The following is an 18,427-nucleotide window of genomic DNA, read 5'->3' as shown; positions in this document are numbered from 1 at the left end:
TCTTACTGGAAAAACAACTGACCTGGAAAACAGATCCAGGAGAGATAATTTAAAAACTATTTTTCTGCCTGAAAACCATGATCAAAAAAGGAGCCTAGACATCATCTTCCAAAAAATTATCAAAGAAAATTGCCCTGATATTCTAGAACCAGAGGGTAAAATAAAAATGGAAAGAATTCACCAATCGCCTCCTTAAAGAGATCCCAGAAGGAAAACTCCTAGGAATATTGTAGCCAAATTCCAGAGATACCAGGTCAAGGAGAAAATATTACAAGCAGCCAGAAAGAAATAATTCAAGTATTGTGGAAATACAATCAGGGCAACACAGAATTTAGCAGTGCCTACACTAAGGGATCAAAGGGCTTAGAATACAATATTCCAGGGGTCAAAAGAGATAGGATTAAAACCAAGAATCACCTACCCAGCAAAACTGAGTATAATACTTCAGGGGGAAAAATGGAATTTCAATGAAATAGAAGACTTCCAAGCATTTTTGTTGAAAAGACCAGAACTGAATAGAAAATTTGACTTTCAAATACAAGAATCAAGAGAAACATGAAAAGATAAACAGAAAATAGAACCCATAAGGAATGCATTAAAGTTGAACTGTTTGCATTCCTACATGGAAAGATGTTATTTATAACTAATGAGACCTTCTCATTATTAGGGTAGTTAGAGGGAATACATATATATATATATATATATATATATATATATATATATATATATATATATATATGTAGGTATATTTGGGCATGTATGTATATGTATATATTATATATGTATTGGTATGTATATGTACATGTGTGTACGTGTACATATATATATATATATATATATATATACATGCATACATACACATAGACAGAGGGCCAGAGTGAGCTGAATATGAAGAGAGAACACCTAAAAAAATAAAATTTACTGCTGAACGGCTGTACTAAAAGTAAGAGAAAGGGAGAGGCAGAATATAGCAAATCATCTCATATAAACAAGGGAAGAAAGAGCTTTTACAATGGAGGGGTAGAGGGGGAGATGAAAGAAAATACGTGAGTCTTACTCTTATGGGATTTTGCTTAAGGAGAGAATGAGACACACTGAATTGGATAAGGAAATCTATTTTACCCTGCAGGAAGGCAAGGGGGAAGGGGATAGAAGAGGGAAGATAATAGAGGGGACAACAAATTGGGGAAAGGGATAATCAGAAGCAAACACTATTGCGTTTGGGAGAGAATGGAATAAATGGAGGGCAGCATAGGACAAAGGGTAATGTGGTTAGTCTTTTACAACATAACTATTATGGAAGTGCTTTGCACTGTTACTCATATATGAGCTATACTGAATTGCTTGTTTTTTCCCAATGAGAGTGGATAGTGGGGGAGGGAGAGAATATGGAACTCAAAAGTTTAAGAATGAATGTTAAAAATTGTTTTAGCATACAAATGGAAATTAAGCTACACAGGCAATGGAGTTTAGAAATCTATTTTGCCCTATAGAAAAATAGAGGGTAAGGGGGATATAAGAAAGGTGGGTAATACAAGGGAGGACAGATCGGAGGAAGGGGTGAATCGGTTGCATGCTGTCCTGGGGTGGAGGGTGGGGAGAGATGGGGAGAAAATTTTGAATTCAAATTCTTGTGGAAGTGAATGTTAAGAACTGAAAATAAATAAATTATATATTAAAAAAAACAAAAATAAATAAATAAATGATGTCTCTTAAAAAGGCCTATCTACCAAAAATAAAATAAAATGAAAAATAAAAAAATGGATCTGCCACTCAAATAAGATTGGTCAATAAACAGATATACTATTATTCAAATAAGGAAGCATAAGATTCTCCTTACCAGGATCTCCCCCATCAGAAGATAAAGCTTCCCTGGGCCCTAATGGCGGAAAGATTGGAAAAAGTGTGCTAGTGTGCCAGCCTGTTGTTGTTTTTCTAAAAAGAATCCTCGAGACCTGATGGTTCCGTGGAGAGAGATTAAAGCGCAGACGATACTTAACCTAGGAAGAGAAAATACAAAAGTGCCTGTAACATGCTGAAACTCAGAAAAACAAATCAGAAAGAAAACATTTAAAACTTATATGAGAAACTACTTTTGACTGGGATCAAGAGTAAAAGGCTTACTATAGGAAGTCTAAGTGAATCAATGAGGATTATCCCTGTCAGAGAATGATAGTAACCACACCCTGACACAAACAAATTCACTTATATCTGCCTCAGTGGTAGAGATAGTAGGCTACCTATGCTATTTCCCTCCAACATCACAATTTATTTTTCAGAGGCACTTCATGTTTGAGGCCCCCATAGACAAATAGATAGCCACTCCAAAAAATATTAGTGATTCCCTGGCACCCACCCTAAAATAAGAACCATGCTTGAAATAGTCACCTACATACAAAAACGTCCTTATCCCTTTTCCATAAAAAAGCCTGAACCTAAAATGTTGAGAGATGACAACTAATTCTAGACTCAGGATTTGTCTCACTAGTAGAGCAATTGAACACAGGTGATTCTGGATAGACATGGATACCAACATCCATTTTCACAGTACAATAGAGCTAGCAAGTAGCTTGAGAGATTCTCCATTCTCCATTGTCAGTCTTGTTAAATAGTTTGATAGCTCAAAGCCACAGTATGAAATATTTATGTAAATCTTTGAGAATTAGCTACTTATCCAATGTCTGATTTTGAGTTTGATAGTCTGAAGTAAGTAAAAGCAGTGGCAAACTAGATGATTTGGGAAGCCCTTCTAATTAATACTAACTAGAGCTTTAGGTATGACTTTCTCACCTTAAGTGGCAAGGGGTCATCACTTCTGAGGAAACTGTGGTCAAAAGCAATGGCAGCCATCACATTTGTAGAGTTATCATCATATTTAATGTAGTTGTTAAACTCCTCATTTGAGAGAAAGCCTCGAACTGTGGAGAAAGAAAATTCAAGTAGTAACCTGTTTGTTTCACTAGAGCAATGTTTTCCTTCTACTTGTAGAGGTGTGGGAGTTTCAGCCTATTTCACAGCCAAGGAAGATGAAATTTCACAGCCTTAGAGGCTTTATACAACTTTCTCTTCAAAAGACAATATTTCATTTGGAAAAAAAGGTGGAGCATAGTAGTGGTTGGCCAAACCAAGTTTAATCATATAGAAAGCACTGACAAGTTCAGGTTTCCTCTGTAAAAGCTTTCCAGTGTGTTCTTGACAATTTTCAAGAAGTTCCATCTTGAAAAATTTCTTTGTGAAAATTGCTCAGAGGGAATCCTGTTTTTCTGATAGAAATAAGTGTTCCCTGGGAATAAAGTTCATCAACTCCAATCTCATAGCTTATTTAATCATACTCTCAAAACTATCAGGAAAACTTCTAGCATCCAATATATAGCAGAAGTAAATGAAAGAAATGAACTTTTCCTATGCTGAGGAGGTCAATTAAACTTCTTTTCCCAAAATCAACCCAAAATGTATTTTTTTGGGAGACTAATACGACATATTTATGAAGGATGCTTCAGACAGAAACCTTCCTGCATTTGATCCTAGTCAATTCTACTATCAACACTGTTTAATAAGTAACCTTAAGAGCACAGCTTTGAGATACTTTGCACCCCTACAGTCAATGGTTTAGTATGTAAAACCACTTTTTTATATAGTAATATATGCGGTATAACAAATCTTAGTATGGGAACAATATATATCTTCATATATATATATACATATATATCTTTATATCTATATCTATCGATACCTCTCTATATATCGGTATCTGCATCTATCTATTAACTTTAGAATCCAATTTGTAGAACCTTAATACATTTGCCTATCCAGTTAAAATCTCATGCCAACCAAAACAATTTCTCATAGCCTTCAGCTCTTAAGAAAATCAGGGTCCCTTATGCGAATGGACAACAAATACAGTCCCTTCAAATTCTCCCAAGCAGTCACTTGACATTCTTAGGTTATTTGCTCAATACATGGGTTCTAGAAATAGGACCTTCTTCACTTCTAGTGACACCCCAGTCCTATCCATTACCCAGTTTATCCTACTACTTTTCTTTTTTATCCTACTACTAATTCAGTTCTCTCTTTTGAATTGCAAGGGAGATTGTTTTTTACTGTCATTTAATATGTCTTTCTCCTCCTCCCCCTCCTCTAAACTGAACAAAATATATGAATAAAATCCTCATAATAAGCATGCAAAGTCCAGAAAAACAATTATTATATTGGTCATCCCCAAACATATATGTCTCACTTAGCATCGTAATTCCATCAACTCTCTGGAGGGAGTGAGGAAGTATATTTATTTTACCTTCAGTCTTCCAGAATTGTGGTTTAACACTGCATTGATCAGAGTTCAAAAGTATCTAAGCCATTTTTTTCTATTATGTTTCCCTAGTTTTGCTCACTTCACTGAATCAATTCATAGAGGACTTCCTAGATTCTTCTGAAATTACTGACATAATTTTTTTATGTCATAATACATTTATATATCACAATTTGTTCAGCCATTCATCAATAGGATAGTAACCTTTGGTTTCCAGTTTGGGGCTACCATGAAAAGAGTCACTACAAATTTTTTTTATATCTAGGTTCTTTTCTTGTTTTCTTTGATTTCTTTAGGGATAAGCCTAGTAGTGGTAATGTTGGATCAAAGGATATGTACAGTTTAGTAACTCTGAGATGACTGTTCAGTTGTTTTCAGTGGTATGCAAGTTCTCATGACCCCATTTGAGGTTTTTTGGCAAAGATACTGGAATAGTTTGCCATTTCCTTCTCTAGTTCATTTTACAGATGAGGAAACTGAGGTAAACAGGGTTAAGTGACTTGCCCAATCCCACACAGTTAGTATTTGAGACCAGATTTGAGGAAGATGAGTCTCCTTGAGTCCCGACTCAGCACTTTATCCACTGCACCACCTGGCTGAAACATAGTTTCCAACTGCTTTTAAGAATAGCTGAATCAATACACAGCTCCACCAGCAGAGCACTAGTGTGCCCATTTTTCTGCAGCCCCTTTGAAATTGTCATTTCCTTCTTCTGTCATCTTTGCCAATGTGATGAGTGAGAGGTAAAACCTTACAACTGTTTTAAGTTTTACTTCTCTAATGATCAGTGATTTGAATAATTTTTTCAAATGTTTGTTGATTAAAATTTAGATTTCTTCCTTTGAAAATTGCCTGTTCATAGGCTTTGACCATTTATTTATCTATTAGGAATGCTCTTAATCTTAAATGTTTTCATCTGCTTCTTATACAAATCTTGAATATGAGATTTTATCAGAGAAACTTACTACAAAACTTACCAGTTTCTTGTTGCCTTTCCAGGCAGACTTTTTTTAAGTTTCCTAGGACAAGTTACCCTAACTTCTTCTGTAGAGTCATCAATTGTTTGATTTTTCTTGGTGTTCAGATATCCTGCTACCAGAGACCTCTCTTCCCTATTGATATTTCAATCAACTTTTGACTCACAGAATTAACTTTTCCCAAAACCATATTTTCAATTGTATAACAATTTTGACTATAGGAGAAAAAGGACAGAAGTGTAATACGCGTAAAAGTGAGGAAAAGGGCTGTTTAGCAAAAAGAACAATTTTTCACTAGCAAAGCTTTTATATAATATTTCATTAATACCAGAGAATGAATTAATCAAAAGGCTATTACAACTTAGATTCAATGGAAAGAGCTCTATCTTTGGAGTCTGAGGTACTGGGTTCAAATTCCAACTTCTAATATTTAGCACCTGTGTGACTTTGAACAAGTCCCTGAACTTCACTCAATATGTAAAAATGAAAGGTTTATACCAGATAGCCTCAGAGGTCCTATGTTCTTTATATATAATCTCACAAGATAAGACTTTAATATCAATAACCTAAACAGCAATGCAATATTAAATATTAAAATTTGCTATAAGAAAGTCAAAATGAAGCCACCTGTTTGTAATGTTCTCCCAACTAGAGTAAGTTGCAATAGATAACTTAACACGTACTTGGCCTCATAAACGGAGGAAGAAAAAGAACAAGGACAAATACCTAAATATGCTAACGCTTTTTTAGCATGGCCAAAGAAGGTGAGTGTATTCTTGGAACAAATCTTTTAACATAAGAGAACAAAGAAAAAGTATTAGGAAATTAAGGTGGTATAAAATCAAAAGGAATCAAATAAAAGCAAGAGAAAGACCATTTCCATTTCCTCACTTAACCCTGCCTCCAGGAGGCCCAAGAAGAATCAAAGGCAACCAGATTACCTCCTCAAGGCACAAGAACTCTTTCACTTTCCTGTCTCAATAAGTGGGCCCCATTTATATATCTTACCAAGGATCCTCACCAACTAAGTTTCAACTCCAATGTACATAAAGATACTTTTTCTATAAAGATACCCTCTTTGAACATGGTATGTATTCTGATATAAGCAGGGCTAAGAAATCTTTTGATCTTAATTTCAAACCCAAGTAACATTCAGTTCACAAAGATATACTTATAACAAGCTGGGAATTAGAGGTTTTAATTATAAGGTTCATATATAAGTCAAAATACTTAAGAATAATATATTTTAATAAAACCATGTTCCATAAAGCCACTATCTTCCCCTCTAGTTTCTCACCTTTGAAATTGATCTTCAAGGTCTTTTTCACCTCCTCGGTAATCTGCTTCACAACATCACTATTGGAAGGAATATAAACCAGCTCCCATTGACCAGTCTCAGGAGGATTTTGGAAAAATACGGGTAGTTCTTCAATGACGAGATCATCATACCGGATAGAATCAATTTTTTCTGACTTAATAATCAGGCGAAGCCAAATTAAAATTCCCATAAACAGCAATGGCAGTAGTATTTCCAAGATTGTTACTTTGATGTTCCGTCTCTACAAAAGAAATGAAAACTCTATGTTAATCCAAGGAACACGACATGTACAAGAGATACAATAAGCATCTTCCCTTGAGAAGTCCTCTTCTCCCTTAAACCTCCTTAATGCAAGTATTTCCCAACATCTCCTAGTCTTCTTCCTCTTGACATTGTCCGTTTTGGCAATCTCATTCCCAACTATGGATTCAACTATCATCTCTATGTGAATGACTCCCAAAACTATCTTCTCATTCGACTTATTGTTATGAATTTCCAACTACCTAGATGACCTCTGCACCTAGTTAACATGACAACATCATACACTCAAAACATCATCTTCTGGCCATCACCTATAGTACATCAACAATTTACTCATTTCTACTGATGGCAATACCATTTGTTTCCCCTTAGGAATCCAAGTTTAAAACTCACAACTGGGCTTCCAGGAGCCAAAATGGTGGAATAAGAGGTAAGTCACTCTCACCCTCCCTTATTGACCTCTGAAAGCCCAGAAAATATCACCCCAGGAAAACCCCAGAACACCTAAGCCAGCAGAAAGACAGAGTGCAACAGTCTCATAGCCCAAGAAGCTTAGGGGATTAATAGGAAAGGCCCCTCTCGCTCTGGGGACAGGACAGAAGGCATCCCAGCAAGTTAGTGGCAAGTTTCCACTCAGTAAATCAGTAGGAGATCCTGAGCCCCAGGATGGTGGAGCAGGCAAACACTAACACCAAGACCCTGCCTCGCCCCCCCCCCCCCCCACCCCAGTATCTCAGCACAAGCAGTGGAATTGGTAACCACCAGCTCAGAAAACCACCACACATACCAGCATTCTCCAGCAGCCAAATCTTCAGCACAACTCCAGGAAGCACATCTCTAGGAAGCACAACTCCAGGAGGCACAGCTCCAGGCTGGCAGATTTTCTCCATTTTCTCAGCAGTAAGTGCACATTCAAGTGCAAAGTCAGGGACCAGACTCCCACCCCCACTCCAAGATTTCTATTGTTGCTGACCCCAGCTCAGTACCAAGTAAGCTGCCAACTCCCTACAGGCTCCAGTTGCTAGCACCTGAGGACCCAGCACACAAAGTCAGTAACCAAGTCCCAGGTTCCCAGCACAAGAAACTTGGATCAGTGGCCCTTGTGCTGCAGCAGGAGAGCTCAACTTGAAAAGCCAGAAAATAGGCAAGCACTATCAACAAAAAGCAGAAACGGACAATGACCAGTGATTCTTATTATGGGGACAGAGAAGATCAAGGCACAAATTCAGAAGAGGACAACACTGTCAATATACCTACATCCAAAACCTCAAAGAGGAATATGAACTGAAATAAGGGAGGATTTTCAAAGTCAAAGAAGAAAAATTGAGAAAAGAAATGAGAGGTATGTAAGAGAGAGTCCATAGCTTGGAAAAGGACAAAAATTGACTGTAGAAAACAAGTCCTTAAAAAAATACAGTTGGACAAAAGTCCTTAAAAAATACAGTTGGACAAATGGGAAAAAAAATCACTGAAGAAAACAACTCCTTAAAAAGTGGAATTGACCAAATGGAAAAATGAGGCACAAAATCTGATAGAAAAAAACAACTCATTAAAAATTAGAATTGGGAAAGTGGGAGCTAATGACTCTATGAGATATCAAGAATCAGTCAAACAGAAATAAAAAATTAAAAAATAGAAGAAAATGTAAAATACCTCATTGATAAAACAACTGACTTGGAAAATTGATCCAGGAGAGACAATTTTAAAATTATTGGTTGACCTGACCATGATTTAAAAAAAGAGCCTGGACAGAATCTTTCAGGAAAATGACAAGTAAAACTGCCCTGAGGTCCTAGAATCAGAAGGTAAAGTAGTCACTGAAAGAATCTACCAGGCATCTCCTGAAAGAGATCTCAAATTGAAAACATCAAGGAATATTGTAGACAAATTCCAAAATTACTGGATCAAAGAGAAAATACTGCAAGCAGCCAGAAAAGAACAATTTAAATATTATGGAACCACAGTGAGGATTACACAGGACCTTGCAGTTTCTACATTAAAAGATCAGAGGACATGGAATACAATATTCCATGAGGCATAGGATGATACCAAGGATCAACTACCCAGCAAAATTGAGCATAATCTTTCAGGGGAGGAGATGGACATTCAACAAAATAGGGGACAACTTCCAAACCTTCCTGATAAAAAGACCAGAGCTCAACAGAAAGTCTGGTCTTCAAATACAAGACTGAAGAGAGGCATAAAAAAGTAAACAGGAAAGAAAAAAAAAAACATGTTATTGATAAGAGCAAGCTGTTTACATTCCTATAAGGAAAGATGACACTTGTAACTCTTGAGAACTGTATTGTTATTATGACGTTTAAAAGGGGAATACATAGACAGAAGACAGAAGGGTATAAGTTAACTGATATGATGATAAAAAATCTAATTTAGTGATGAAAAGGGATTGTACTGGGAGAAGATGAAAGGAAGAGGCAGACAAAGGCAAATTACATCACATGAAAAGCACCAAAACTTATTATAGTAGAGGGAAAGAAGGGAGGGAGATGAGTATTGTTTGAACTTTACTCTTATAAGATTTGGCTCAAAGAGAGAATAACATAATCAGTTAGGTATAGAAATCTAAAACTTACCCTACAGGAAGTGGGAGGGGAAAGGGGAAAGGAAAAGGAAGAGGTGAATAGAAGAGAAGGAAGAAGTAGTAAGGGTAAAGAGGAAGAAAAGGGAGGGGGCAAATAGAAAGGAGGGGAGACTGATGGGGGCAATGGTTGAAAGCAAAACTCTAGTGAGGAGGGAAAGGGAGAAAGGAGAAAGAAAAACCATATCGGGGGGAATAGGATGGAGAGAAAATCACAGATAGTAATCATAACTATGAATGCGAATGGGATGAACTCTCTCATAAAACAGAAGTAGGTAGCAGAGTAGATTAAGAACCATAATTCCATAATATATTTATATTTGAAGCAGAGGGATACACACAGAGTAAAGGTAAAGGGTTAGAACAGAGTATATTATGCTTCAGCTAAAATAAAAAAAGCAGGGGTAGCAAAATTGATCTTAAACAAAACAAAAGCAAAAATAGATCTATTTAAGAGATAAGGAAGGAAACTACATCCTGCTAAAAGGTACCATAGACAATGAAGCGATATCATTGCTAAACATATATGTACTAAGTGGTATAGCATCCAAATTCTTAGAAGAGAAGTTAAGGAAGTTACAGAAAGAAATAGATAACAAAACTATACTAGTGGGGGACCTCAACCTCCCACTCTCAGAATTAGATAAATCTAACCACAAAATAAAGAAGAAAGAAGTTAAGGAGATGAACAGAATTTGTAAAAGTTAGATATGGTTGATCTCTGGAGAAAAATGAATGGAGATAGGAAGAAATATGCCATTTTCTCAACAGTAAATGGCACCTACACAAAAAATGACCATGTATTAGGGCATAAAAATCTCACAATCCAATGCAGAAAGGCAGAAATATTGAATGCATTCTTTTCAGATCATGATGCAATATAAATTACATCTAATAAAGGGCCACGAAAAGATATACTACTAAAAATCAAAACTCACACTCGCCTTTGCTTTCTCCTTTACATTCATGTGAACTAGTGCAAAGAGGAAATTGTATTGGAATCTGAAAGACTCAGGTTTCACTTCCTGCTATATTCCTTTTCCTAACTATGTGACTTTGGGAAAGTCACTTAACTTCTTTCACATTTAGTTTCACCTATAAAACAAGAATCATACCATTTACCCCTCACAGAGTTGTGGAAATTAACATATGCATAAATTGTAAAGTACAAAACAAAGTTATTATCACAATACCAAACTACCAAATCCTGTAGGATCTTCCCCCAAAGTTTTCACATATATTCCTTCTTTGTTCCTTCTGTCTGGAATACTTTCCCCTGTATCTGTCATGACCTTATTCATCATTCAAGGTCCAGTTTGAGTATCATCCAGGGTTCTCAGATTTTCCTTTTTTAAGCCACAAATGATCTCTTCCTGCCCTAAACTGACATGGCATATCTATAATACTATCTTATACTCTAGTTATCTTTGTGAATACTTTATCTGGCTGACTAGATCATAAACTCTTTGAAGGCAGAAAATGTCTGTATCTTACTCATTTTTGTAACACCTGAAGCATCTATCAGTGTTTTCATCACAGAAAGATCATGGTAAATGCTGAATAGTTAAGTCAATGAAGAGGTAAGTCTCCCTGACTTGACCTATAATAACCAGAGGTCCCTGGTCCATAAAAAGCAGCTAGAATGACCTGTTATAAATCTTCCCCTTTGGGTCAAACCCCCAGGATTTCATAGATACTTGCACCTACCTTTAAGATACAATTCTTCCATAGAAGAAGTCTAAGTTGCTTTAACAGCACCATTCGTCTATTCAGAGACAAAGCTCACCACTAGTTAGGGACTAGAGAAAAAAATTAGAATAACAAAATGTTTAATAGACAATTTGGACAAGAAAGCAATGGGAAAGGTTTTAAAACATAATGAGTTTTACCATAAAACTCTTTCTCCAAGATTGCTTACTGCTCTTGTGTTCTTTCCCACTTCCTCCAAGTAAAAGAAAGATTGAAACTAATTTTAAAACATGAAAATGGGTATTTATTTTTTCTTTTATACCCAATGAAAAATAATTCTAATATGTATCTTTCCTGGAATGGAACCTGGAAGCAGGGACATTCTGTCTCCTGTGGAAGTACTATCAGGAAGGGTATGATTTAATATGTGTTCCCTAAAATTATGGAATTTAGAAGATTTCCAGCAGCTCTATTCCACTTTGGCCCCCAAACCATCCCAGACCTCAGAATGAGTGGCAGAGGGAAATGGAATTACAATATCAGGGAAAATCCACACTTGGGAGAGGCTTTTTGCTCTGTTCTTTTTAAAGCTATGTTTTAGAGATGTTAAATGATCAAAGTAATTCCCTTCCCACATAAAGAAACCTAAATTCTCCTAGGCAAGAACATAATTCTCAGCATGCTTAAAGTAAACTTTCTATGACTAGCCTTAAAAAAGAAGGTTGGCTATTTTAGTTTCTAGATTCAAAACCCAATGAAGATTTTTTTTGGAAGTAAATTAACCTATCTAGATTAATAAGTAAAAATAGCAAATAAAATGAGGCCCTAAAACAATTAATTATCTTGATAAAATAAATAATGTTAAGGTTGGGAGAAACAGACAAAACACATAGGCAAAATATAGAAGGCATATCACATACTTGATGTATCACCTCACATAAGAATTTCTACAATTTTTCCATTGAATTTATTCTGAATATTAATTATTTTATCAGACAGTTTAATTTAATGTTAAAATATATACAGGCAAGCTACACTGTTCTGTTATGTCATAAAGAGGAATATGATAAATATGCTGTACCTAGGTTTTGCTCTTGATCAAGGACAAAGTATCAAATAAAATTTACAATGTCATAAATACTATAATGATGAAACTTTGTCATTTTAGATAGTAAAATTATAGTCTTGAATACCAAAAACTGGACATAAATATACCATACACTTAATTAGATATGAAGGTATAAGTATGGCACATAAACAGTGCTACTCTACAGTATCACATGTTTGACTTGCATTTGTCAAAAACAAACATATAATTAATACTAATTTTATTGGCTTTGTAAATTATAAGAGATTTCTAAACATGACTGGGATGGCCAGATCTCTTTTTCAAAATATCTGGTCAAATTTGAGCTTGAACTTTTAGTTTTTGCTTAAAAAGTTTCTGTGTCGCAAGCCACTCTGAGTCACTGAAGATCATTTTAGTGAACTTTTGACATGAAATGGTATTCCCTTGTCAGTAACCTTTCAAACAAATGAAAACTGTGACAAAAATAAAAGTTGTCTCTGTTGGAACAATGATTTCTCCTTAGTACTTCAATGGAGCATGGAGTAATAAAAACTGGACCTGAGCTTTGATTTATACAGAGAACTCTCAGATAAAGAAACTCCCTCTACAAATGTAACAGCACCTTCTCTGCAGCTTCCTTCTATTCTTAGAGAGTTGCCTAGAACAGAAGTATCAGATTTGGGATGAACCAGACAGATTATTTCTGTTCCAAATATGTTGGGAAATGTTTAATGAAATAAATAAAAATACGATACAACATAGATAAGGTTAATTTACTAAGTCAATATGTGGCCCCCCATAGACTCATTTCTATCTGAATTTGACATCACTAGCCTATGGTATTCAGGAGTTAAGTGGGTTACTTGTGTTAAACAGACAGTAAGTACAAGAAGTAGAAACTGAACCCAGGTCTTCCTGATTTAAAAGACAGTTCTCTATCAGCAGGTACCATTAGAAAAATTCAAATAAAAAAAGAGGGAATTTCTTGCAATTTTAAAGAATTTGTAGAATTTATCAGTTCAACTTAATTACATCTTAGGGCAATTTCCATAGAAATAATCTCTGCTATTTTCTATTTTATTCCTGAAAGTCAATGGGAAAGAAGGATTTAACAAATCAATACTGAATTTCCTGAAAATTATTTCACACTATATAAGTAAAGACCTGCATTTTCTATAATACCACAGTTTTATGTTTAAATCTAACCACTCCAAAATAACATACTAAGAAATAAAGTCATAACAGAAAGAAATTAAATCTCTGACCAATACAGACTGCTCTTCAATCTCACTGGGTAGGATATCTTGTGCATCAATAGTTTGTTTTCTTCCTGTTAAAATAGGGGGAAGAAAAGCATATTTGTTCACAAATAGGTACAAAGAGAGCAAAGGTTTTACAAACTACATATGACTGACTATTTTCTATCTAGGGATGAATCAGTGTGAAGATGCATTTTCATTCAGTACTCCTCAACAAAGATTACCAATACACCAGGAGATTCAAATAAGTATTTGGCTAGTTTTATATGGCTTTTATACATTCAAACTGTCGTACCACAAGTATAAATCTTAAAACGCAGTCTGTGTATTGTTTCTCTTGTATACATACATAACATGAAAAAAATTAATTAGGTAGGAAGGTCAGTTGATATTCTTTCTTCCTACTTATTTCATTTTGAAAAATTAAACACAAAATTTCCAGACTGAGATAAAAGTACAAAATTGAAAAGACATTAATACTTTGTAGAACAGCATAATCGTGGCTTAATTGTCAAATATCTTTTTCCCTCACAGGAAAATTGGCACACAGTTCTAACACAAAACACGGTGTTCTTCAAATACTACTTTTAAATAACTCTACCTCTGGATTCAGTCATCTTATCTATTGTCTTGCACCCTAATTAGCCAATGAGATAATGATGAAAAGACCATTTTCCTGAATAAAAATAATTTTTTCCCTTTACATTTTTTTAAAAACAATATGAAAGAATTTCCGGCTGAGGGTTTCTCCTGTCACTGTAACAATAAAAAAGAAAATATTCCATTTTTATCTTGAGCTTTCAGACGTTGTTTGCTTAAAGCAGGTAAGTCACTCTTGCTGAAATCTGCAAAAACCAAATTTGGGGCATAAAACACAGTTTCAGTTTTGATCACTTAGTTCCTGAGGCAAATATCCTCACCTTTATCTTCTGTTATCTGTTTGTTAATATCATAACTCCTTCTCTTCCCCTCCTTTTCTGTAAAATTTCATTGTTCTCATCTTGCTTAGTATTCACACTGCTGAAGCTGATACACTGGGCTAACTGGCCCTTCTGTGTGATCAGCGCTGCCTGCACTCCGACAATGACAAACTGTGGTCTCTAGCGCTGTTTTGGATTGGCAGCTGAGTCTGTGGACACCTGGACATTTCTGTCATAACTCCTGACACACCAAATGGGACAAAACTAGGTTGGACTTAGTTCAAATTGTTCATTCTGAAACTCCTTCTATGTGGATAATGTAGATTTTATCTAGGGATATTTCTGAGAAGGAGAAAACAATTGGCCAATATATTTGCAGTCCCATCTAGAAATGTCAAAGATAGGCCAGTATTTTGTCTGTCTTGTTTTTGTTGTCTATTTATCTTTTGTACTTGAATAATATGTTGATATAATAATTATCCCTAAACCATTTGACTCTGGAGTGACAAGTCAAGCAGATACATCAATGCTCTGAAAAGCATGGTGCTGTGATTCAGGATTCAAAAGTAAAGACTTAGCCAAGGAACTTCACGTCTTAAAGGAAGGGGCTCTCCTTTCCTTCAGGATGAATAGGATTCTTCCAAACCCTATACCCCTTCATCTTATTTCCCACAGTCAAGTAAGCAAGAGACCTATATGTCTATCATTTGCAATTACTATACTGTCTTATCTACCCTTCCTGTCTAAATTCATGGGTAGTACTGGTCTGGTCTAATCTGACAAAAATCTCTACTAGTCAAGAGAATTCCTATCATGAATAATTGCTGCATCCTGTGCAGCAGAATTTGAACAGGTGTCACCTGTAAGGGGACAGAAGTGCATGAGGGAATAGAAGAGAACACACAGACACCAAACTGTTCAAGGCACAGCCTGGGCAGGCTCAGGAACAAGTGACTGCTCTGAACCCCTTCCAGAGTCAACTTTCACTTAGAAACTGATGTCATGGTTACATCCCAACATAAAGAGACGCAAACATACATTTCCTGGGAGAGCACACAGATATACAATGCGTAACTTTTACAACCCTTACAATATTTAACTTTTACGATTCATTGTCCTGTCTTCATGATATAGAATTCTATACAATTTACTTGGGGGATATTCTGCCCAGCTGGGTTCCCAAGGAGGCATGCTTGACCTCACAGTCATGTCCCTGCTATTGCAGGAAACATATACCTCATATACAATTTTTGCTGCTTATGAGGCTTGTGAAATCAAGCTGCAGTAGGATGGAGTCCCGCAAATAATATGATATAAAAACATAAAATACATAATAATGTAAATAATATAATATAAATCTAATGTCCATTCTGCCTTGCATAGTCAGTAACCATTATTCCTCAGGTTCTGGTAACTCTGCTCTAGTTCTGATAATTCTGGTTTGGGGCAATTTGCCTGTAGATTCAGATGCTAAATTATTCCTTATCTAACCTACTCACAAAATGGGATCTAGAGATAACCCTTTGGGTTGTCTCCCAGCTAACTGAAAGAAAATTCCTTTCAAAATTCCTTTCCTGGTTTTGACATCTTTGTGAAAATTTCTAGACCAGGTTAATTTTTGAAACTAGATATCCTTGGGCCTGGAAAGAATTTTTCAAATTTGAAACACTGCACATTCAGGTTAATTATTGAAGGTTCATACCCAAATAAACTCTTCCTGGTATGTGTAATTACTGAAATTCTGACACTAACTTCATCTTTCCAATAAACAGGAACTTCCATTGTCCCTTTGATTAAACCTTCAATAAAATACAAGCTTACAGAACAAATAGGAAAAGAATGGAAACTTTTTTGCCAAAAGTTTCAAAACTAAAGAAATAATCTCATCATCATGCTCCTGATTCTGACCAGTTTGGGAATATAAAGAGAAAGAAAGATAAAAGGGAAAGAAATCTTTCTTTTGTAGAAATTTATAGCATTGCAAACTAGAGACTGAATTACAGGATCTAAAAGGAGATCTATTTACCATGCATGAATGCCCAAATTATGGAAAAAATGTGATTTGAATACTCTTATAAATGCTGAAATATCTTAGTGGGCTTTTTTTTGAGTTGCAGCCCCCTAGGAATTTTTCATACAAACAACAAACAGCATAGCCCTCTATCCTCTTTCTTGTCACCTTGAAGAGTGACAGATTTATTATTTTCATGTTAAGGGAAGAAGGTGATTTCACTGACCTGACAATAAACAGAATAGCAGCCAATTTAAAGGTTTTTATCTCCAGTGAAGTCCAAAAACAGAAGGGAAATCAGTTTTGCCATTTTAAAACCTGATATGGTGCTTAAAAACCATTTGTTATTAACTCTCATCTCCACCTTAGAAAGAAACTTGTTTAAATCAGGAAGCAAATAATTTAAGAATAAGCAAAATTTAATCAAAGGAAAAGATTTTACCTCACCATTTTGTTTCTCCTGTGAATGATTTAACAGAACTTAATTGCCTAGGTGAATTAGAAGTAAAGTCATATAAGAAGTATTGTAAGAGATTAAGCATTTGAAAGCTTTTAAAAACGTAAATTGGGAAAGTTTTGCCTGAACATTGAGGTCTGAGAAGTTTGTTCCAGTAAGGCAGAAGATCTCTTAAAACAGAACAGGTCTCCTTCAAAATAGGATTGGTTGACCTATCCTGTTGTTTAATAATCTCCTGTTTCTTTGACCTCTAAGGTTATTTTTTCTGAGAAAATGTTTTCCCCAAACATGGAAAAGTTTCTATTTTGATCAGAGAGAAATAAAAGTTTTCTAATTAACTGATGCTGTATAAGAAAACTTATGCTAATTTGCTAAAGAAAGATTCAGTGGAATGAAGAAAATTAGGTTTGTTGATAGACTTGAGATATGATTAAGAAATAAAGTTCTGGATAATAATGAATAATATATAACAATTATTAATTATCTATTTAATTTAATAATAAAAATAATAATGAATAATTTAAAAGATAACAAAGTCGTGAAAGAAAATGAAATGTTGAAATAGATTGTAAGAAGAAGACTACAATTCTGAAGTTTGCAGTGCTCTAATCAAAGTCCACAGGAAGAAAGGAAAAGGAAGGTGGAAGTCACTTGTACTGAAAGAATATGGACATGAAAGTCAATTAGAAGGCAACATGAAAAGCTTTGACTAGCCCCCAAACTGGGCAAGACTATGGAAAAAGTGATTTTCACCTAAGTTGGAACAATAAAATCTTCATCTTTGCCAGCTATCGAAATGTCTAATATAGGTTAAAAAAAAAAAGCCTAGAATTTAAAAGAATATTAAAAAGAAATCTTAAGGAAGCTTTAGATCTCATTAGATTAAGAGAAAAACATTTGTAAATCTGTAAACATTATTTTGAGAAATATTTGTTAGAATTAAGTTTTGAGGTGTCTTATAATCTCTGAGTTCATTTTAGCATTATTTTATACAGTTACAATATTTAACAAGTGGCGAATATAGAAATAAATTTGCAACATGAATTTGAATGAAACAATAAAATTCTGTCCTTGAAGGATCAATAGAAGGATATATTCTAATCTTTATGTGGAGAATATACATTCATAATTTCATTACTTCAAAACAGAGGTTATGTATGGAATTCCCATGTTTGAGAAGAGCTGAGAATGTATACCAAAAGCAGGAGCTGAAAATTCAAGACTGCCACATTATTCTCTTTTGTAGTAGATTTAGTAAGAGTAGTTGGGCAGTATAATTGAAGGGTTGACAATGAATGGTCCATGGGAAACCTGTAAGTCTAGATGGTACATTTATGACTGTAAATCCAGATTAAATTTGAGTTTGAGCTTGTTCTAAACAAAATTATAATGCAATCTGAGAGAAATGATTACTAAATAACCAATTATTGGCGAGAACTAGTTTTTTTCTCTTTCTCTTATTTCCTCAAAGTTCAGTCTTTCAAGGAAATCTCTGATCTTCTCTAAAAATTCATTCCACAAAGACCATCTTATCTGGGTGGAATTGTTGCCCCACTCA

General features: G+C 35.0%; 1 protein-coding gene across 3 annotated transcripts in view; it reads right to left on the bottom strand.

Moving 5' to 3' along the window:
- Window positions 1-18,427, bottom strand: part of LOC140497038 (phospholipid-transporting ATPase ABCA3-like) — a 243,056-nt gene that overhangs the window by 200,801 nt on the left and 23,828 nt on the right. For 2 of the 3 annotated variants that reach the window (XM_072597544.1, XM_072597554.1), the window contains exons 2-6: window positions 13,488-13,552; window positions 11,172-11,263; window positions 6,584-6,845; window positions 2,791-2,918; window positions 1,841-2,000 (exon numbers count right to left, since the gene is read on the bottom strand). In XM_072597544.1, coding sequence (XP_072453645.1) covers window positions 1,841-2,000; window positions 2,791-2,918; window positions 6,584-6,845; window positions 11,172-11,225 — 604 coding nt within the window. In that variant the 5' untranslated portion in view covers window positions 11,226-11,263; window positions 13,488-13,552. Of the gene's footprint in view, window positions 1-1,840; window positions 2,001-2,790; window positions 2,919-6,583; window positions 6,846-10,402; window positions 10,560-11,171; window positions 11,264-13,487; window positions 13,553-18,427 lie in introns of all 3 variants that reach the window. The other variant, XM_072597562.1, reaches the window with a different exon arrangement.

The sequence above is a fragment of the Notamacropus eugenii genome, chromosome 1 (genome assembly GCF_028372415.1).
Source record: "Notamacropus eugenii isolate mMacEug1 chromosome 1, mMacEug1.pri_v2, whole genome shotgun sequence".
Lineage (NCBI taxonomy): Eukaryota > Metazoa > Chordata > Mammalia > Diprotodontia > Macropodidae > Notamacropus > Notamacropus eugenii.
This window is presented reverse-complemented; position numbering and strand designations above follow the sequence as displayed.